At 44.7% G+C, this 23,711-nt stretch overlaps 1 protein-coding gene across 1 annotated transcript; it reads left to right on the top strand.

The window, feature by feature from the left end:
* Nucleotides 1-497: 497 nt before the first annotated feature.
* Nucleotides 498-6,345, top strand: LOC124702324. The gene is made up of 18 exons (XM_047234457.1): nucleotides 498-1,341; nucleotides 2,050-2,121; nucleotides 2,194-2,401; nucleotides 2,486-2,570; nucleotides 2,667-2,765; nucleotides 2,847-2,928; nucleotides 3,005-3,064; nucleotides 3,161-3,213; nucleotides 3,305-3,471; nucleotides 3,712-3,922; nucleotides 4,477-4,534; nucleotides 4,644-4,700; nucleotides 4,792-5,034; nucleotides 5,157-5,221; nucleotides 5,317-5,373; nucleotides 5,462-5,555; nucleotides 5,686-5,826; nucleotides 5,918-6,345. Exons 1-18 carry the CDS (start codon nucleotides 547-549, stop codon nucleotides 6,011-6,013), a joined length of 2,643 nt encoding a protein of 880 aa, XP_047090413.1. The 5' UTR covers nucleotides 498-546; the 3' UTR covers nucleotides 6,014-6,345.
* Nucleotides 6,346-23,711: the final 17,366 nt, after the last annotated feature.

Genomic DNA, 23,711 nt, shown 5'->3' with positions numbered 1-23,711 from the left:
TGTAAGGGTTTAGGGTTTCTGAAATGTGGATTCACATAATGGGAGCAAATGCTCCTATGAGCCAAAGTGCATTTCGTATTTGTTAATGTTATATGAGGCGGTTGTAAGCACATGTGAGTCATTTCTAAGAAAAAAAAGGGGCATTTGAACCACCATACATATAAAACATGACACATTGTACATCACAAATACATGAAATCTAGGGTTCCAAAAATCAACCATCACATATATGTTGTCATGTATAGGGTTTCATGTCTAAACCAAATCCAAATCCATGAAAAACATCTATGACTTCACATCTAGGGTTCATGTCTAAATCTTTCAAAACATATGAAATTATTGGATGAAAAGAAGGAGATCGGAGAAGAATACATCAAGGATGGGCTGTGAACGAAATGCACGCAGAAATTCAAAATTGGAGTCCAAGTTTTGAGATTCGAAAAGAAAAGAAGATTCAAGGGAGTGACGGCAGTCACAGTTGGTCAGCCCAGCCGCCGTCTTCCTCCTCCTCCTCCTCCCCCTCCCTCCCGAGTAGCTCCGGCGGCCATGGACGCGGAGTTCGTGCTCCGGTCGGGCGTGCGCTCGGGGCTCAAGCGGGAGTTCGCCTTCGCAATCGCCTCCCAGGCCGCCCTCGCCCCCTCCCGAGGCCGCACCCGCTCCACCACCACCACCACCACATCCACATCCACTTCGGCCTTCCTCTCCCCTGCCCCCGCCAAGGAGCCCAAGAGCAGGCCCTCCAAGCGCCCGCGCCCCCACCCCCGGGATCCCGGAGCTATCTCGCCGGATCCACTGGAGCAGCCCCCCGCGGCGCTCCCGCCGGATCCGCCGCTGCTTGAGAAACCCCCCGCCGACGAGACCCCGGTGCTCGCCCTGTTCGCGTCCCCGCACGGCAAGACCGAGCCCCCGCAGCAGCAGTTGCAGGATACGGAGGACTTCTTCATCCCGCCGGAGACGCCGCCCCGCCGGGTCACTCGCTCCATGCTCGCTACCAAGTCCCTTCCCCCAGCCCCCTCCACCAGGTCCAAACTGGAGCCCCACCAGCCCCAAACGGGAGCTGCCGGGGCAGGGCCTGCAAGCGCGCCGCGTCGCTTCACCAGGTCGCTCTTGGTCAAGCACAACCCGCCCGCTGACGACCAAGACGAGTCAGGAACCACAACCGCCAGCAGCGGCGGCTCCCCCTCGCATTCCCACAACCTCTGTGGCGGCAAGAGCGCCGAGCCCAAGGCGTCCAGCAGCAAGGCGGGCGGGTTGGAGGGGATCCCCAAGAACCTCAAGGAGCTTCTCGCCACCGGCCTGCTCGACGGCCAGCGCGTCAAGTACATCATGAGGAAAGGGAAGGTAATAATCCAATTACTGCCCATTTCGGCCAGTTCTTCAGTTAGTGAATTGTGATGTTGGGAAGGTAAGAATTCGGCGGACACAGTTCAGACAGTATATGCATTTTAGTAAACAATGAGGCTACATCTCTTTTTGCGCTGGCCCTGGTCTCTGCATGTATTCAAACATTAGGAGCTTAGCTGTGAGATTGCAACTTGTAAGAAGTGAGAGTAGCACTCTGTTTTCTCTTCTAAAAAAATGTTATGCATGCATGAAGATGATGCACACCCACATGCTGTGCATTGCTCTTCTTGATACAGTTAGTAAATTGAGATTTTGGGGAAGGTGTAGGTCTTGAGAATTCGGTACAGTTAAAACAACATGTGCATTTTAGTGTGCACTTTGATCAGTTCTTCAGTTTTTAATTTCAGATATTTGGGAAGACACAGTTTATAAGAATTCGCTACAGTTCAGACACTATATGCACTTTTTAGTAACAATGAGGCTACACACTTCATTGCCAGACTAATCTCTTTGTTCTGGACCTGGTCTCTGTATTTATTCAACATTGAAAGGTTAGGTTTTAGACCAGAGCTTGTAAGAAACGAGAGTATCATCCACACTGTTTTTTCTTCTAAAAAATGCTATACACAAACACATCTTGTATCACCTCGTTTTTCGCTCCTGCCGTAAATTCTTACCAGGAATTTGCTTCTGCTATTGATTCAGGGAGCAGTACTTCGGGGAGTGATTAAACACTCTGGCATATTGTGCTCCTGTGCTTTGTGTAAAGGCCAAAATGTGAGTTCCCCATCTTCTGCAGTTAACACCGATTTGCCATGCCATATCCAACCAATCTACCATGCGTGGCAGGTTGTTACACCCTACTATTTCGAGGTGCATGCTGGGAGTTTGAAGAAACGCCCATCCGATTACATTTTCCTCGAAAGGGGAAACAATAATCTCTATAGCATATTGAAGGCGTGTGCAGGTGCTACCTTGGACACGTTGGAATCTGTGATACGGGCTGCAATTGGCTCAACATCCCAGAAGAGGACAGTCAGATGCAAAGCTTGCAAAAGTGAGCTCTTTTTTTTCTCTCTCATCGACACCAAGCTTTGCTTTGTTTGGTGCTCTAGGGTTTGATCATTGTTTGACCTTTCAGGTCCACTCACAACTCCTCACACTGGGAAGTTTGCTTCATTGTGTGATCCATGTCTCAAGTCTAAGCGAGCTTGGAACAGTACAAGGTATTCATGTTTTAATACATATTTAACCACGTAATTATTCCAGTTTTTTGCTGGTAACTGACTCATAGAGCAATTTTTCTACTGTTTGTATTTTAGGTCACCAAAAGTTGGACGGACTCTAAAATCTGCTAGGGTGCCTAAGAGTTTCTCCCCGGGAGCCAATACTATAACAAGCCCAGGAAGAATTACAAAAAAGTAGGCCTGGCTGCTTTCATTAGTATTTAGTTGTTTCTGCTAGAGTTTATCACATCTTATTGTCCCATGTTCATCCTGCAGGGACCACGGTTTCAATAAGTTGGTTTTCATGAGTGGTGTTCTACCAGAGGGCACTGATGTTGGCTATTATATTGGGGGGAAGGTTTACTTCTTCTTCTCTGGTTATGCAACTTCTTGTAATATCATTGTTATTAACACTGTTACTGATAACTTTCTAGAGGTTGCTGGATGGGTACATAAAGGAGCTCGGAATCTACTGTCATTGCTGCAATTCAGTGGTAAATTTTACTCCCGTCTTTCATTAGACACATACATCAACTCAATCAAGAAGAAGCAGCCTGGGTTCTTGGTTTGATGTTATGCTGAATGGACAGGTTAGTCCTTCACAGTTTGAAGGTCACGCTGGCCGAGCTTCTCGACGCAAACCGTGAGTTTCTTGTGTTCCTGTAACATGTTCTGCTTGGGGCAATTGGACACTGTTGAGGCTCTCATTTCTTTTGCTACTACACACTATGCAGCTACCACAACATATACATGTCCAATGGTGTTTCATTGCATGAACTGGCGATTTCACTTTCAAAAGGTCGGAAAACTTCAGACAGGCAGAGCGATGACTTGTGCAGCATCTGTTCAGATGGCGGGGAGCTTCTCCTTTGTGACACCTGTCCAAGAGCTTTTCACAGAGGTAATATCATTATGCACTTATGCCTAGTTTGTTCAGTTAATCCCCCGTACATTCATTTATGCGAGCATCCAGATATTTGTTTGATGGTGGAATGGATGGCTTGACCATGTAGTTTCACATAGCGGTTTAGAGTGTCACAAGGCCTGCAAATATGTTTTATACATCCCTTTTGGTGAACCGTTTCACTAAGGTCTAGTTTCTGGGTTCTCAGTACTGCCTATCTTTGATTACCTATTGCAGAATGTGTTGGCTTGTCTTCTGTACCCAGAGGAACTTGGTGTTGCCGGTATTGCGAGGCTAGGGAACAGAGAGAAGGTGCATTTGCGTACAACAACAATGCAAGAGCCGCTGGGAAGATTGATGGAGTTGATTCCATCGAACAAATATTTACACGCTCGATACGTATCGCTACAACACCTCAGACTGCATTTGGTGGATGTGCATTGTGCAAGTAAGTGTCCCTTCACCATCGGCCTTATATGTTCACTGGCGTATACTTCTACTCTAGTTCATTATCTTTGCCATACAACATATTATATACTGCCGATCTACCATATAAAATTATCCTCCTGACACAAGAAAATAGTCAGAATTGGCATCAAACACTTGTTATTGGAGTATAGACGGCTGGCTCTGTGGAGGCTTAATATATGATTGTTTCAACTCCTTACACCATGCCAATCCATCGGACACTTTTGAGTTCATCACAGCTTCCCCAATATATCCTTTTTTCTTAATGCGGATGACCCTAGTAATTATTTCTTTGTATTGTTCATAGTTTATCATGTTGAAATTACTATCTGTTTGTGCCCGCCAGTCTTGCTTTCGGTTCTTTCTGACTTGTGTCAAAATCATACCATTGCTATCTCCTATCAGAAAGAAAGTTGCAGATTGTTTTTGTTGCAACCCAACTGCCACTACATCTGATCTAGGATTTAGGACGTTTCTTCGTTATTGTTTTTTGCTCTAATGCTCCAACAAACGTCTTTGTTTTGGCTTTTGCAGGCTCCATGAATTCGGCAAGAAGAAATTTAGTGCCAGAACCGTGCTGCTCTGTGACCAAGTACGTTCATGAATCCCATATACTGTAGTTTACAGTTTCAATGCTGTTTTTTAGTTGGGCAAATCTCGTGTTGTGACCAACTGTTAATTGTGTTTTGCTGTTTGTTCAGTGTGGGAGGGAATACCATGTTGGGTGCCTGAAAGAGCACGGCATGGCTGATCTGACGGTGATTTTCTTCATTTCATGAGCCTGAGATACCTGGAAAAGTTTGTATCGCTAAACAATGAACTATATTGATTAATTGTCGACTGCTGCAGGCTTTGCCCAAGGGAGCATGGTACTGTTCCACGGACTGTGTCAAGATTTGGGAGGCACTGAAAGACCTCGTCAGTCGTGGAGCAGAAGCTGTTCTGGCGGCGGATGCTGATCTTATAAAGAAGAAGCGCGAAGAGAAAGGTTTGAATGAAGAGGGCGACCTCGATGTGAGATGGAGAGTTCTGAGGGATAAGAGTTCAGAAGACAGTAAACTGGTCCTATCCAAGGCTGTCGCAATCTTCCATGTAAGCTATTCTTCCCCTGGCAAGTGATTGCTGGAACAGCTGCGCCCCTTTGATCACGTTACAGACAATGATGCATCCAAGTCATGAGTGGCGGTGTCAGACTAATCTGGCACTTTCTGCAGGAATCATTTGATCCTATCATCCAAGCCACGACCGGGAGAGACCTTATCCCAGCCATGGTTTACGGGTACGATGGGCTATTTCATTTATTTACATGTATCGTGCTCAAGCTAAAGTTATCTGTGGGACTCACATATGACAACTACATGTTTCTCTTTCTAGGAGGAGCGTAAGGGACCAAGACTACACAGGGATGTACTGTGCCGTGTTAACTGTCGGGTAAGCTTTCTTCTTGAGCTGTTTTATTTTGGCAAAAAGGACCAAACTAGTTTGCTGCTGCTCTAAAATCTGGGTTCTGCTGGTGCAGCAAGACTGTTGTCTCCGCGGGTCTCTTCCGTGTGATGGGCATCGAAGCCGCAGAGCTGCCCTTGGTTGCCACCAGCAGGGATAACCAAGGCCTGGTAAGGATCCTTTTTCTATTGTCAGTTGAGCGCTAGCATACTTTGTGTAGCAAAAAGAAGAAAAAGAAAAACCAAGTTTGGCAGTAAACCGAGCAAGCTGTGGACTGAGCTAGCTAATGGAACTGGGCAGGGTTACTTCCAAGCGCTATTCTCGTGCATTGAGCGGCTGCTGGCGTCGCTGGGGGTGAAGCACTTTGTGCTGCCGGCGGCAGACGAGGCAGTGTCCATCTGGACGCAGCGGTTCGGGTTTGCCAAGATAACCCAGGACGAGGTCGCTCGCTCACCATCATCTTTGTCACATGTTTATATGATTTGTGAAGTCCATTGACTAATGCGTGTAACAAAATAATGTGGTGTTGCAGCTGCTGGAGCGCCTGAAGGGCGGGCGCACAACGGTGTTCCATGGCACGTCCACCCTGCACAAGCCGGTCCTGGGAACGGTGCCGGAAGACGGCTAGCGAGAGAAGCCAGCGCGCGTGGTTGCTTTTTTTTTGGAGGTGTGGTGGTAAGAGTAGGCGTTTTGGTTTTTAGTTTGGATGGGTGCGCCGGACTTGTTGCGTTAGTGATAGGTGGTGATGGACTAGATAGAATGGGAGAAGACTGCTGTTGCTGCTGCTGTATATATGGAGCGCATGTGTGTCGTTGAAATGCAAGGAACATTTGTGAGATGAAGATGTGTGCCGTTGAAATGAAGGGTTGTCAATATTGATTTTGGTGATGAAGATGGAAAGCAGACATACAGGAGCTCCGTGAAATCTTCTTCAACATGATTTTGGTATTTTAACAGCAATTTCTTTCCCTTGGAGTTATCAAACTGACTTGAATGATTCTGATCTGGTAAGATTTTGACGACGACGCTGAGGCGTTATCTTGCGGAGCAGTCATAGTCACCCGCTGCATAAACGAACCAAGCCGATTAATGAAGCTGCCGTCAGAAGATTAGGCATTTTGATTTTTTTTTCTGGTTTGGGATGGGAGCTGCCGTGAGGCGTTGTTGGTAGTGGTGGTAGAATGTGGACCGGAGAAGACATCCAGAAAGGCGAGGCTGCTGCTGCTGCATCGTGGATTTCTTCCTTGTTATTGCTGATGTTGTTAGATAGGTCTGATGGAGAAGGGAGGGCGGTTTGCTTTCTTTTTCGAAAATGGGCTCTTTATTACTTGCGCAATAGACCCGGCCTCTGCATAACTAAGATGCACACTGCCGCACACGAATCCGTTACAAAACCACACAAAAGGGTTCAAAGATGAAAACATAGTCCAAAAAACGGTAACAACAACTAGCTAGGAGGGTCTAGCCGAAGGTCACGCTGCCACCCATGTTGGGAGAAAATATCCCTCGCCGTATCCTCCAACCGTGAAGACACCTCCGTAAATAGATCTCGGTGCTCCACACGCTGCAACGGTATCCATGAACGAAGCAAAGCTGTGCACCGGTAGATGACCTGTAAAAAGGAAGAAGAAATATTATTGAAAATCTTGTCATTTCTACATAGCCACAGCGACCAAATAATTGCAATCGCTCCCATCCTAATAAGACGTTTAAACCTAACATCCACACCATTGAGCCAGTTGCCAAATAAATTGGCAACACTACGGGGTGGGTATAAGGTAGACCCGATTTGGACGGCTGACCATATAGACCTAGCAAACTGACATTGGAAAAATAAGTGTTTAATAGTCTCGTCCTGATGACAGAAGACACACTTTTTACTTCCATGGCAGTTGCGTTTGGCAAGATTATCTTTCGTAAGAATAACCCCTCGACGAAGATACCAGGCAAAGATTTTTGTTCTCGGTGGTATCTTCATCTTCCAAATCTTCGAGTTATTATCGACCGGGATATTAGGCTGAATTAGAGCATTGTACATGGAAGCCACTCGAGAATGAACCATTCCCGGTAAGATTCCAGCGAAATACATCCGGTCCCTGCGTCAATTGAACTAACTCAAGACGCTGTAACAAATCCCGCCAAGAGGCTTGTCTGGGACCGATGAGACTTCTTCTGAACTCCACATTTGGTGGGAAATTTTCCAACACCTTGGCGATAGTATCGCCTTTGTGGCGCACAATATTGTACAAAGCCGGATATTATTCTCGGAGTGTGGTATTACCCAACCATTTATCCACCCAGAAACGAATTTCCGATCCATCCTTTATAGAGAAAGAACCATATGGAAAGAAAAACTTCTTTGTTTCCATAAGACTAGCCCAAAAATGCGAATCTCCTGGTCTCCAAATAACCTGAGATAAAGCCTTTGAGCCAATATACTTCCTCTTAAGGAGTGTTTGCCATATGCCCTCTTCGGTAAGTAGCTTATACAACCATTTACCGAGAAGTGCCCTATTCTTGACCTGGAGATCTTGAATACCAAGTCCTCCATGATCTTTGGACCGACACAACACACTCCATTTAGCCAGCCGATATTTACGCTTCTCGCAATCCCCTTGCCAGAAGAATCTTGATCGGAAATAATCCAACCGTTTTAAGACTCCTTTGGGAAGTTGGAAGAAAGATATCATATAGAGTACCATATTACTCAGTACCGCATTTATGAGAACTAATCTTCCACCCAAGGACAACAATTTACCTTTCCAACTACTTAACCTAATTTGAAGCCTTTCCTCAACCAATTTCCACTCAGCATTGGTAAGCCTCCGATAATGAATCGGAATTCCCAAGTACCTAATTGGAAATTGGCCTTGGCCACAGCCAAACAGTTCGGCATATTCTGCAACATGATCTTGGGCTTCGCCAAAACAGAACAATTCACTTTTATGGAAATTAATTTTCAGACCCGACAAGAGCTCAAACGCAGAAAGAATTAACTTTAGGTTCCGAGCCTTGTCCATGTCGTGATCCATAAAAAGTATTGTATCGTCGGCGTATTGAAGAATGGATAGGCCTCCATCAACTAGATGAGGAATAACCCCTTCAATTTGGCCCTCAGACTTTGCACGTTCAATCAAGACAGCGAGCATATCAGCCACTATATTAAATAGCACTGGCGATAATGGATCTCCCTGTCTAAGTACTTCCTTAGTCTGGAAATATTTTCCCACATCATCATTGACTTTAATGGCAACACTTCCACCCGAGATAAAACTATTGATTAACGCACGCCACTCATCAGAGAAGCCTTTCATTCGGAGAGTTTGTTGCAAAAAAGACCACTTAACCTTATCATAGGCCTTCTCAAAGTCAATCTTTAAGATGACGCCATTCAACTTGTTTCTATGCAATTCATGAACAGTTTCATGGATGACAACAACCCCATCCAGAATATTCCGTCCTTGCATAAAAGCAGTTTGAGAAGGTCTAATGACATGATCAGCCACCGAATTTAATCGGATCGTGGCAACCTTAGTGAATATTTTAAAGCTCACGTTAAGAAGACAAATAGAACGGTATTGTTGAATCCTTTCTGCTTCATTAACCTTGGGCAATAAAATGATCTCACCAAAGTTGAGCCTAAAAAGCTCCAGTTGCCCATCATGTAGATCCGCAAAAAGAGCAAGAAGGTCATCCTTGATGACATCCTAGAAAGACTGATAAAATTCAGCTGGGAAACCATCAGGGCCAGGGGCTTTATTATGCTCCATTTGGAAAACAGCTTTCCTTACTTCCTCCTCAGAGTAAGGCGAAGTGAGAAAATTATTCTCCGCATGCGAGACTTGGGGGATATCCTCCGTTCTTGTCTCATCAAGCGAAAAATTGCTTTCCTCTGGGGCACCAAAAAGCCCTTTATAATAATTTGTGATAAACGACTTTAGCTGCTCATGACCCTCAATCGTGCCCTCGTCCTGAACAAGAGTACGAATAAGTTTCTTCCTATGCCTGCCATTGGCAACACAATGGAAGTACCTTGTATTCGAATCTCCTTCAAGAATAAATTGGGCCTTAGATCGTTGGTACCATTTCAGCTCCTCCTCCCGCAGTAGTTTTGCAATTTCCGCATTTGATTGCCCTTTTTGCTCAATCTCTTGTGCGGAGAGAGGTCTAACTTCTGCTTTGGCTTCGAGGTCATCTATGATAGATGAAAGTCGCTGCTTTTCTTTTTTAAGAATACCAGTTGTATGACGTGCCCATCCACCGAGGTGTTTGCGTACCGAACGCATTTTGTTATTCCACCTCTATATCGGAGACACACCCACAACCGGTCTTTCCCATACCTTTTTAACCATGGTTTGAAAACCTTCTCGATTCAACCAACCGAGTTCAAATTTGAAACGACGTTTAGTCGGAGGTCTAGGTAAAACAGTGGATAATAAGATGGGAGCATGATCCGAGAACCCAACAATACGTTCTAGCGCGCGTACCGTCACCATTGGGAATTTCAATTCCTAGTCGGTATCCATTAGTACGCGATCTAGCTTTTCATATGTTGGTTCCGGAAGACTGTTAGCCCAAGTAAATTGTCTGCCAGTCATTGATACCTCTCTCAAGTCCAAGCTGTCAATGACCGCGTTGAACAGGAAAGGCCAATGATTGTCAAAACTGCCCCTACTCTTCTCGCATGGAAATCTCAGCAAATTAAAACCCCCCAATGAGAATTGGGTGAGGGTTTTCCTTTGCTAGGTTCACCAACTCACGAAGAAAGGCGGCCTTATGAGCTTCCTGAGCAGCACCATACACGGCTACAAGACTCCAGATGAAATTATCAGCTCTATTACGGATGTGGAATTTGATATGACATTCCCCAACCGAATGTGCTAACACTTCCATAGAGTCTGTTTTCACACCGAGTAGGATACCGCCGGAACGCCCACGGGGTGGACAGGATAACCAAGTAAAGTGTATACCACCGGATATACGGTTCAAAAGACTTTGCGAGAAATCCCGTCGCCCCGTCTCAGAAATAGCTAAAAAATCCAAACTATGATCCCTAATGCAATCAGCAAAATGTAAGTGTTTAGCCAAGTCACCAAGACCTCTGCTATTCGCAAACATGCCATTCATTGGGAAACAATTGGATATTTGGGAATTTTTGACCGTTTCCGCGGTTTTTTATGTGAGGGAGATTTGGATTTCCGACGAGATGCCTTTAATTCATATAAAGAGTACATGTCATCCTCATCCAATCTCACCTCTGACACCTCCCCAACTAGATGAGAAAGAATCTGACCATCTGATGTGGCAATCGCTTCATCCTCATCCAAGTAAGTGGAGTCCAACCTAGTCGAAGCTTTTGGATTAACCGTAAAACGATCAAATTCCATATGCTTCAAGACTCTAGTTGAAACAGAAATCTCCTTATCTGACCTACCAAGACTAACTCCTAAACCATTAAGCTTAGAAAAAATAACTGAAGGGGAAGGTTAGTTACGTTACATTGTTGAGTTTCGCGTTGCGGGTTACTCTTTGTGTGTTATGCAAAACTTCTTCCCAGCTTGGCTGCTAATCTATCTTAACGGAATGAATCCGAACGATCTCGGCGCGGCGTACTCCCCCATGCCAAAATATACGGCGTCCGGTGAAGGTTTTTTTGGCCCCTATGGGGTCGCTGGCGTGGATGTGGTTATGGGGAGGTGCTGGCACCTGGCTGTTCATCCCGTACGGCCCCCATACACTACTTTTGATATAACTAGTAAAATTGCTCGTGCGTTGCAACGGATTATACATCGAATTTTCAAATATAAGCTTAAAAAACACTTGATGTCAGCAATCATTGCAAATTGCAAATGGGCATATATTGGACAACACAGATGCACGTGTAGTCAAGCTTGCTTCAAAATTTTGATACTTTACTTTTTTGATTGATACTTTACTTTATAGCAGAAAACAAAAGATACAGAGAGCAAACTTTATATTAGAGATAAAAAGGGGAAGGTGTAATTCTATAAAAGGATTATTTACCATAGACCCTTCCTCCAATCATGTGCGTTGTTCACAAAAAAAAATCAGGTGAAGGGTACTTACCGATTCATTGTTGTTCACTCTTGCCATTGCTATCCGTTTCTTCTTCCTTTTTTTGAGAACACAGTACAACGCAGACGCTCATAAACACGCACGTACAAACACCCCTATGAACGCACGCACGCACACCTTACCCCTATGAGCACCTCCGAGGGACTGAGCCGACATATCTTGAGGTTGACGAAGTCACCACTGGCGCCTCGCTGTTGACGGGCACGTCACCTATCACTGAAAGCATAGCGCCGGTTAAATCCTGGAATAAATCTAGGTAAATGCAAACACCCATGCCAAGTCTAGGACTTGAACCTGGGTGGGCTGGTTCCACCACAATGGACCTAACCACCAGAGCCAGCTGTTTGCTTCCTTTCTTCTTCCTTGAGCACCACCTGCGCCTATCTTCCTCTTCCTCTCTTTTCTCCGCCACTTCGTCACCATGCCTCCGCGAACCAAGCTCACCAGGAACGTTGCTCCCGACACCGGCGAGCGCGTGGAGAAGGAAAAAATCTCCGGATGGGAGAGATCCAAGATCTCATCGCAGGACAAACGGATGCTCAAGAACCTAACCTGTTCAACAAGGAAGCAATGCATACCTATGTCATGGAGTGACAACAAATTCATGATCATTGGATCAAAACATGGCGACACGACCACCCCTAAACCCTAGACTCCTTCTCGCCGGCGATCGTGTAAATCTTCGGTGACCTGGGATCGCCTCTCCCACCATCACATCGGGCGCGCGTCTCCTCCTCTCTAAGGTAACCCCCTTCTCCCTTGCTGCCCTGCTTCTCGGATGTCGTCCCCGTCATGGAAATGGAGTGTCTCGTTTTCATCTGTGGATGATCTGGACAATGGGGTACTCAATGTTCTCGATGGGGAGTTGCATCTCTAGACTGGTATGGATTGGATTGCTCTCTTCAATGCTAAGGGCAAGCCCATCATTTGGAAGTTCCTGGCCGATGGCGACGTGGTTCAAATTAGATATGTGGTGCAGTTCTCCTCCTTTCATGCCAAAATCACCCATTGCATCCTCTCCCCCACCAAGGATCACAAGTATGTTTCAGATCTGGCTAGTTGCAAGACCAAGGTTTTGGATCCAGTAAGCTATGGAAGGTGACGTATTCCACATCTAAAGATCTTGATCGTGGATGCATGAAAGCTTATGATGGATCTCTCTGTCTATCGAAGGATGTTGGTTGTTTTTGTTGAATGCTAACTGCTAAGGGAGCTCAGATTGGTAGGCAGAGGAGCCCGAGGACAATTTTAGTATTGGATCGAAACTTCAGTTTCATGATCATGTGGTCAGGATAGGTAAAGCTTCAATTATTCAATCTCACCCAGTTGAACTTAATTCCATTGATATTCAGGCTAATATATCTTTGACTACATCTAGTGATACTCATCTTCTTGGTGAGAGTGCAAAATTTTGGGGACTCCTTCGCTGGTTCAACATGATACTAGGGTGGAACTTCCTGCAGATGATCTAGACTCTACCAGGGCTATTTTGGTGCATGCAACTTTTTTTATGGGACTGGACTTCTCTCATGTATCAATTTTGCCAAAGACATCAAGCATAAGTTCAATGATGATTTGCATCCCTCTACTAGATCTGGTCACTATCGCCTTCGACGGCTAGGATGAGACACCGTTGCCGAAAATGGCCTAGAGGTGGATCAAGATGGTGAATAAGCTGATGAGGACATCCCTACCTCACTAGTACCTCTGTCATTGCAAGATGAAGATGAACCTGCTGTGAAGCTCAAGTCCAATGAAGTTAGGATTTGACCTATTACAAGGGCTCGTGCGAAGCTATTTAAACAACATGTGAACTTGTTCCTAGACGATACTTTGATTTATGAGAACTTTATTCTGCCTAAGTGCTATTACTAATGTATGATCAGGTATGAAGAGGGAGCAATCATCGCACGAGGAGGAGAGGAGCAGCTGGACGTAAAGATGGACGTGAAGCTGGACAAGGAGCTGGACATGAAGATATTTCATGGACGCGCGAGGGAGGAGCGGGAGGCATGCGCGAGATAGGCAGACGAAGTCCAGGCCGGCCCAGCATCCGGTCAGACCGGCCGCCACGCCGGCGAGCCCGGTCCCTGGCCCGGTCCAACCGGACCGTACGCCGGATCCCACCCGGCGCCAACCGGATGCCAGACTGATGCCAACCGGGCGGGGTACTGCAGAGCACTTCCCGCATCCGGTCAGCACCCGACACCAGGACCGGTTTGAACCGGACTGGCCCGGTCCCAGGCCCGGTTGACCGGACCCCAGACCGGCCGAGTCCGAGTCTGTCTCGACCAGATCTATTCTGAGACGATTATTCTTGTATCTTTTCGACCTGAGGTCTTCCTCAACCCCTATATAAGTGCCTAGGACACACCCAAACTAGCTTTAGACCATGTTTAAGATAAACCCTAGATCTTAGTTGTTTGCTTTGTAAAACTATTGAATCCCTACACCATATTGATTGATTTGATGTAGATCTGAAAGTCTTGTGTTGATCTGCTGTTCCATTGGGAATTGCAACTTACCGCTTCGTGGTTGGCGGCTACATGCGCAAGTGTGTGGAGTTGCGAATATCTTGCAGGGTTGAGAGCTGTTGCATTGGCGACAGGGGCCAATCGAGAGATCTCGTTGCGTCATACAAGTTATCTTCCACTTCATCTAGTTATCTCCGCTGCCATCATCCCGTGATCATCATCATCACCGTTGCTTACTGAGAAGATCGGGCTACCCCTTATCATCTTGGTATCAGATTCTCGGGTTTCCTCGGTAAGCCATCCACAATTCACCCCATAGTTGAGTTGTGAGTGTTTTCCTATCCAGAAAAAGCCAAAAAAATATTAGGGTTAGGGTTTTCCATAGCCTTAGATTGCACTAATTTCAAGTTTTAGTTGCTTTTCGTAGTTGTTTTTGCGTATCTTTTTCTTCCATCTAGTATTGTTAGGGTTTGTGTTTCCGCTTTCATCTAGAGTCAGTTTTCGTTGCTCCGAGTCCACATAGCATACAGTGTGTTTGTCCAAACCATAGCTACAACCTCTCGATATACGTGACTAGGAACTTCCCCAGAAGAGACTAGTTTTACCGCTCGACAGGCTGCTCATCAGGGTTTTGGTGCTTTGCATTATCTGTTGGCCGTGTTATCAAGGAGTTGTGTCATAAAATCAAAACAAATAAATAGAAAAGAAGCAAAAAGAGCTACATAGCTGCGTTACAAAAAGAAAATCCAAAATGAAAAAGTGTGAAGTGCTAGTAAGATCAAGTGAAGGCCTAGTTTACTTTTCTGCACCAGTAGTTGAGCAATCTTGTGCCTGTTTTGTTGAGCTTTGCTAGTGTCTCTCGAGTGCATTGCAACCTTTCCTCCATATAGTTGCATTGCCACATTTATCGCCTTGTGTGAGTATCTTTGATTGTCTACGGTTAGCGCTAGAGCTTGTTATTGGTGCAAATAGGTAGCCTACCTACAGCCCCACATATATCCTACTTTGTCGTGTGATTGTTCTTATACCATTGATATTCGCTTCGCTACATCCGTGCACTAGTTGTTACTACAAGTGGTAAGCAACACTAATTTACTTTGGAACGGTAAGATCTCCTTTTTCTTATCAGTTTTCGAGTGAGTTGTTGTGGGGACCCCGGACTAGCTGTCCGAAATTCCCTGTTATGTATACAGTTCACGATCCCATGATCAGTGCGCCGTGAACACATAACCGAACTGATATCAAATTACACCATCCATTACAAAGCGGAATAAGAAAATTACAACATGGTCACATGACCAATACTTACATAATAGCCTCGAAGGGCCTAACTAAACATCAGAGTAGCATCATCACTTCAGCAGCGCAGTACCCAAGTCATCTGCCATAACCCTACAGGCAACTGACTGGGAAGACGTTCCTAGCTCGCATAGACGTCTCCAGCTCCTTCTTCATCCGCCGTGTTCCTCCAAGTCTGGCCAAGTAAATAGCCAAGGACAAAGCCGTGAGTACATTTGGAATTGTACTCGCAAACCATCAAGAAGGTACTTTGCAAGAGTGCAGGATAACAAATGCTAATCTAAGATGACAAGAGGGAAGAGCTAATTTCTCTAGTGGAAATAGCATGTGGAAGAGAAATAGTTTCTCTTGTGGATATAGCATGCCGGCATCTCAAGTGACGCGGACACTAAAGTGGTACTATGACATCTCTATATCTTTATTGAAGAAGATACTTCAAAAGATAGCTATGACATATCTATATCTTTATTGAAGAAGAGTTAACATACCGCCATCTCAGGTGATGGGGATACTAGGGAAGTCCTATGACATCTCTATATCTTTGTTAAAGAAGAGTTCTTCTACATGAAACGCTAGGAAAAAGTTCCCCACTTGGTCTTATTTTTCCACGACCATCTCCATATGGTCGACACACGCCCTTTTTCCGTACCCTTCCGGTACATCCAACACAACACTTTCTTCGCAAAGCATTTATCAAAACAAAACTCAAGCCCAGGTTAAGGTAGACCTTTGCAACCCATCCATGACCGCGGACGCGGCTATTCGAATAGATTTAACTCTGCAGAGTTTGCGCACTTTCCCCACAAGAACTGATAAATCCGCCGGGATCATCCCCGGATCGTCATACGAAAGTATGCGAGTCTCGGATAACCAGTCATAGCCTTTCGCCCGTCTCCATTGGCACAAGTCCTTCCCTGCGGGCTTACCCCTTCCCGGCACCCCGGCAACATACCTCCTTTTGAGCGTATCTCCGACGCCATGACAGAAGACCCTCAGTAATCGTCCGGCTATAGGCAACTATAGTGTATTGCCTCCTCCAGAGCGCAACCCGGCGTCGGAGGTCATCTTGACCCTCCCTAGAGAGTTGTGAAGGGTGCTTATGCCAATTTCAACGAACTACGGACTAAGCCCGTGCCCATATTGGATAATGTGGTTGCGCGAATGAAAGTTGGGCTGGTGTACACTAATACGCAGTGCTCCTTTTTAGAAACCATTTCTTTTTCCCACAACACCTTGGTTGTTCAACAAACAACCATACACCACTTTCCCAAACATCCTTATCAAGATCCTTTGTTTTCTTAAACCATACACTTGGGTTAGCTCACCCCAAGGTTTTCATAAACATTTACAACAAGGTAAACCTTGAGGGGTTCCCAACCTATAGTTTCATGAGAAGGAACTAATACAACACCATGGCCGAGATGAGAGTCATCACGCCATGAGGGGTATGTGTGAGTGGCATAAAGAGGATCATACTTGCTTAAGGTAAGCATGTAAAAAGACAACATAGGGTGGATCAAACTTTCAGTTTTGTGGGACTACTATACAACTTGGATGGTGAAGGTTCACTATCCCACCAACAATCACAAGGGTACACGACATACTTCTCTCAAGTTGAGAATTACACCAAGATTCATGACTTTGATACCTCTAGACTCAACAAAGTGGTGGGTGTGATGTAAAACTGTAGGATAACATTGCATAGAAAACAAAAATTTTCCTACCGCGAACACGCAATCCAAGCCAAGATGCAATCTAGAAGACGGTAGCAACGAGGGGGTATCGAGTCTCACCCTTGAAGAGATTCCAAAGCCTACAAGATGAGGCTCTTGTTGCTGCGGTAGACGTTCACTTGCCGCTTGCAAAAGCGCGTAGAAGATCTTGATCACGATCGGTTCCGGCGCCACGAACGGGCAGCACCTCCGTACTCGGTCACACGTTCGGTTGTTGATGAAGACGACGTCCACCTCCCGTTCCAGCGGGCAGCGGAAGTAGTAGCTCCTCTTGAATCCGACAGAACGACGGCGTGGTGTCGGTGGCGGTGGAGAACTCCGGCGGAGCTTCGCTAAAGCACGCGGGAGCTATGGAGGAGAGGGGGCGGCTAGGGTTTGGGAGGGGTGGCCGGCCACTCAAGGGGGCGGCCAGGTTGTGGTCTTGGGGTGGCCGGCCCCTCCCTTGGCCCCTCATTATATAGGTGGATCCCCAAAAGTTGGTCTCTAAGTCTTCGAATAAGACCCGAACCAAAAACCTTCCAAAGGGAGGGGAAACCTAGCCAAGCTAGGACTCCCACCAAAGGTGGGAGTTCCACCTCCCATATGGGGGGGTGGCCGGCCCCCTAAGGGGGAGTCCACTTGGGACTCCTCCCCCACTAGGGTTGGCCGGCCATGGAGGTGGAGTCCCATGTGGACTCCACCTTCCTTGGTGGTTTCTTCCGGACTTTTCTAGAACCTTCTAGAACCTTCCATAGAACCTTCCGCGACATTTTAATTCACATAAAATGACATCCTATATATGAATCTTATTCTCCGGACCATTCCGGAACTCCTCGTGATGTCCGGGATCTCATCCGGGACTCCGAACAAATATTCCAACTCCATTCCATATTCAAGTACTACCATTTCAACATTCAACTTTAAGTGTGTCACCCTACGGTTCGTGAACTATGCGGACATGGTTGAGTACTCACTCCGACCAATAACCAATAGCGGGATCTGGAGATCCATAATGGCTCCCACATATTCAACGATGACTTAGTGATCGAATGAACCATTCACATATGATACCAATTCCTTTTGTCACGCGATATTTTACTTGTCCGAGGTTTGATCTTTGGTATCACTCTATACCTTGTTCAACCTCGTCTCCTAACAAGTACTCTTTACTCGTACCGTGGTATGTGGTCTCTTATGAACTTATTCATATGCTTGCAAGACATTAGACGACATTCCACCGAGAGGGCCCAGAGTATATCTATCCGTCATCGGGATGGACAAATCCCACCGTTGATCCATATGCCTCAACTCATACTTTCCGGATACTTAATCCCACCTTTATAGCCACCCATTTACGCAGTGGTGTTTGATGTAATCAAAGTACCTTTCCGGTATAAGTGATTTATATGATCTCATGGTCATAAGGACTAGGTAACTATGTATCGAAAGCTTATAGCAAATAACTTAATGACGAGATCTTATGCTACGCTTAATTGGGTGTGTCCATTACATCATTCATACAATGATATAACCTTGTTATTAATAACATCCAATGTTCATGATTATGAAACTAATCATCCATTAATCAACAAGCTAGTTAAGAGGCATACTAGGGACTCTTTGTTGTTTACATATCACACATGTATCAATGTTTCGGTTAATACAATTATAGCATGGTATATAAACATTTATCATAAATATAAAGATATATAATAACCACTTTTATTATTGCCTCTTGGGCATATCTCCAACAGTCTCCCACTTGCACTAGAGTCAATAATCTAGATTACATTGTAAGGAACCTAACACCCATGGCATTCTGGTGTTGGTCATGCTTTGCCCTAGGGAGAGCTTTAGTCAACGGATCTGCTACATTCGGATCGGTGTGTACTTTGCAAATCTTTACTTCTCCATCTTCGATGTACTCGCGAATCGAGTGGTAACGCAGCTTGATATGCTTCAGCCTCTTGTGTGACCTTGGTTCTTGTGCATTGGCGATGGCACCCATGTTGTCACAGTATATGACTAGTGGGTCCAATGCACTAGGAACCACACCGAGCTCTACAATGAACCTCTTCATCCATACCGCTTCTGATGAAGCCTCCGAAGCCGCTATGTACTCCGATTCCGTTGAAGACTTCGCCACCGTGCACCGCTTCGAGCTTGCCCAGCTCTATCGCAGCACCATTCAATATAAACACGTACCCGGACCGTGACTTAGAGTCATCGGGATCGTTGTTCCAACTTGCATCGGTGTAACTTGTTACAATGAGCTCTTGGTCACCTCCATAACAAAGAAACATATCCTTAGTTCTTTTCAAGTATTTCAGGATATTCTTGATCGCTGTCCAAGTGCTCCATTCCTGGATCACTTTGATATCTCGCTAGTCAAACTAACAGCATGTGCTATATCCGGTCTTGTACATAGCATGGCATACATAATAGAGCCTACTGCCGAAGCATAGGGGATCTGACTCATCCTTTCTCTTTCTTCTGCCGTAGCCGGTCCTTGAGTCTTACTCAAGACCTTGCCTAGTAACATAGGTAAAAACCCTTCCTTACTTTCGTCCATTCTAAATTTCTTTAGAATCTTGTCCAGGTATGTACTCTGTGATAGCCCTATTAGGCGTCTTGATCTATCTCTATAAATCTTGATGCCTAATATATACGATGCTTCACTAAGGTCTTTCATTGAAAAACTGTTATTCAAATAACCTTTTACATTGCTTAATAGTTCTATATCATTCCCAATCAATAATATGTCATCTACATATAATATCAGGAATGCTACAGAGCTCCCACTCACTTTCTTGTAAATACAGGCCTCTCCATGACACTGTATAAACCCGAAGTCTTTGATCACCTTATCAAAGCGTCGGTTCCAACTTCTTGATGCTTGCTTCAGTCCATAGATTGAACGCTGAAGTTTGCATACATTGTCAGCATTTTTAGGATCAACAAAACCTTTGGGTTGTACCATATACAACTCTTCCTCAATGTCTCCATTAAGGAATGCCGTTTTGACATCCATCTGCCAAATCTCATAATCGAAAAATGCAGCTATTGCTAACAAAATCCTCACGGATTTTAGCTTCGCTACGGGTGAGAAAGTCTCATCGTAGTCAACTCCTTGAATTTGTCAGAAACCCTTTGCGACAAGTCGAGCTTTATAGACAGTAATATTACCATCAGCATATGTTTTTCTTTTGAAGATCCATTTATTCTCGACAGCCTTTCGGCTATCGAGTAAGTCTACCAAAGTCCATACTTTGTTATCATACATGGATCCCATTTCGGATTTCATGGCTTCTTGCCATTTGTTGGAATTTGGGCTCATCATCGCTTCTTCATACGTCGCAGGGTCCTCATCATTGTTATCCACAATCATGACATTTAGACAAGGATCATACCAATCAGGAGTGGCACGTTCCCTTGTCGATCTGCGAGGTTCGATGAGTTTCCTCGTTCGAAGTTTCATGATCATTATCATTTGCTTCCTCTCGTTGCCGGTGTAGGCGGTACAGTACAACTTCCTGCATCGCGCTACTCTGATCAACGAGTATAGATTCATTAATCTCATCGAGTTCTACTTTTCTTCCAATCACTTCTTTAGTGAGAAATTCTTTCTCAAGAAAGGTTCCGTTCTTAGCAACAAAGATTTTGCCTTCGGATCTGTGATAGAAAGTGTACCCTATAGTTTCCTTAGGGTATCCTATGAAGACGCATTTCTCCGCTTTGGGTTCTAGCTTGTCCGGTTGTAACTTTTTTACATAGGCTTCGCAACCCCAAACTTTAAGGAACGACAGCTTAGGTTTCTTATTAAACCATAATTCATACGTTGTCGTTTCTACGGATTTTGATGGTGCTCTATTTAAAGTGAATGCGGCCGTCTCTAATGCATAACTCCAAAATGATAACGGCAAATCAGTAAGAGACATCATAGAACGAACCATATCTAAGAGAGTTCGATTACGACGTTCGGACACACCATTTCGTTGTGGTGTTCCCGGTGGTGTCAATTGTGAAAGTATTCCGCATTTCTTTAAATGCATGCCAAACTCATAACTCAGATATTCACCTCCGCGATCAGATCGAAGAAATTTAATCTTCTCGTTACGTTGATTTTCTACTTCACTTTGGAATTCCTTAAACTTCTCAAAAGTTTCGGATTTATGTTTCATGAAATAGATATACCCATATCTACTCAGATCAACTGTGAAGGTTAGAACATAACGATAACCACCGCGCGATGCTACGCTCATTGGTCCGCACACATCGGTATGTATGATTTCCAATAAGTCAGTAGCTCGCTCCATCATACCGGAAAATGGAGTCTTAGTCATTTTTCCCATTAGACATGCTTCGCATCTATCAAGTGACTCAAAGTCAAGTGATTCAAGTAATCCATCGGTATGGAGTTTCTTCATGCGTTTCACTCCAATATGACCAAGACGACAAGTGCCACATATAAGTAGAATTATCATTCAATTTAATTCGTTTAGCATCAATGTTATGTATATGCGTATCACTACTATCGAGATCTAACGAAATAAGCCATTCTTTTCGGGTGCTCGACCATAAAAGATATTATTCATAAAAATAGAACAACCATTATTCTCAGACTTGAATGAATAACCGTCTTGCATTAAACAAGATCCGGATATAATGTTCATGCTCAACGCGGGTACAAAATAACAATTATTTAGGCTTAAAACTAATCCCGAAGGTAGATGTAGAGGAAGTGTGCCGACAGTCGATCACATCGACTTTGGATCCATTTCCAACGCGCATCGTCACTTCATCTTTCAGTAGTCTTCGTTTATTCTTTAGTTCCTGTTTCGAGTTACAAATATGAGCAACCGAACCAGTATCAAATAACCAGGTACTAGAACGAGAACCAGTGAGATAAACATCTATAACATGTATAGCAGAGATACCTTCTTTCTTCTTCTTGACAAGGCCGCTCTTCGGATCCGCCAAATACTTGGAGCAATTATGCTTCCGGTGTCCCTTCTCCTTGCGATAATAGCACTCAAGCATCGGGCTTAGGGCCGTTCTTAGGTTTCATAGGAGGCGTGGCAGCTTTCTTGCCACCCTTCTTGAATTTTCCCTTAGACTTGCCCTGTTTCTTGAAACTGGTGGTCTTGTTGACCATCAACACTTGGTGCTCTTTCTTGATCTCAATCTCAGCAGCTTTTAGCATGCCAAAAAGTTCAGGTAACTCCTTGTTCATGTTCTGCATATTGTAGTTCATCACAAAGTTCTTGTAACTTGGTGGCGGTGATTGAAGGACACGATTAATCCCCGATCCGTTAGGAATCACTATTCCCAAGTCACTGAGTTTCTTCGCATGCCCGGTCATGGCGAGCATGTGCTCACTGATGGAGCTACCTTCTTCCATCATACAGCTGAAGAAATGTTTCGATGCTTCATAGCATTCCACGGCCGCATGAGTCTCAAAAATAGCTTTCAGCTCATTCATCAACTCATGAGGATCGTGGTGCTCAAAACGTTTTTGAAGATCGGATTCCGGATCGCACAGGATGGCACACCGAACTTGAGAGTACCGAGTTTTCCGAGTCTCGTAAACAGCTTTTACTTCATCGGTTTCGGTTTCGCAGGAGGGTCACCTAGCGGTGCATCAAGCACATATTGCAGATTTCCGCCGAGAGGAAGATCCTCACATGACGGAACCGAGTCGGTGAAGTTGCTACCGTTGCTCTTAAGCTTTTCTTTCTCTAGGAACTGGTTAAAATTGATTGGGGACGCCATCTCTACAACATATATTTGCAATAGTTTAGACTAAGTTTATGACAAATTGAGTTCAAATTTTAATTCAACATAATTAAAAATCTAGGTGAACTCCCGCTCAAAACAATATCCCTCGCATTGTCTTAGTGATCACACGAACCAAATCCACCACACCATAGTCCGATCATCACGAGACAAGGTGTAATTTTAATGGCGAACACTCAAAGTGTTCATCATATCAATCATATGATTCATGCTCTACCTTTCGGTATCACGTGTTCCGAGACCATGTCTGTACATGCTAGGCTCGTCAAGGCCACCTTAGTATCCGCATGTGCAAAACTGTCTTGCACCCGTTGTATGCACTTGTTGATTCTATCACACCCGATCATCACGAGATGCTTCGAAACGACAAGTCTTGGCAACGGTGCTACTAAGGATGAACACTTTATTATCTTGAGATTTTAGTGAGGGATCATCTTATAATGCTACCGTCGCGATCTAAGCAAAATAAGATGCATGAAAGGATTAACATCACATGCAGTTCATATGTAATATGATATGGCCCTTTTGTCTTTGCGCCTTTGATCTTCATCTCCAAAGCACGGACATGATCTCCATCATCTTCGGGCATGATCTCCATCATCGTCGGCGAAGCACCAAGGTCAATGGCGCCGTCTTCATGATTGTTCTCCATGTAGCAACTATTACAACTACTTTGAAATACTTCTCAACATGAAATTTAAAGACAACCATAAGGCTCCTGCCGGTTGCCACAATACAATAATGATCATCTCATACATATTCATCATCACATTATGGCCATATCATATCACCAAACCCTGCAAAAACAAGTTAGACGCTCTCTAATTTGGTTTGCATATTTTACGTGGTTTAGGGTTTTCGATATAGATCTAATCTACCTACGAACATGAACCACAACGTTGATACTAATGTTGTCAATAGAAGAGTAAATTGAATCTTTACTATAGTA

The sequence above is a fragment of the Lolium rigidum genome, chromosome 1 (assembly GCF_022539505.1).
Source record: "Lolium rigidum isolate FL_2022 chromosome 1, APGP_CSIRO_Lrig_0.1, whole genome shotgun sequence".
Lineage (NCBI taxonomy): Eukaryota > Viridiplantae > Streptophyta > Magnoliopsida > Poales > Poaceae > Lolium > Lolium rigidum.
The sequence above is the reverse complement of the archived record's forward strand: the minus strand, read 5'-3'. Positions and strand labels throughout refer to the sequence as shown.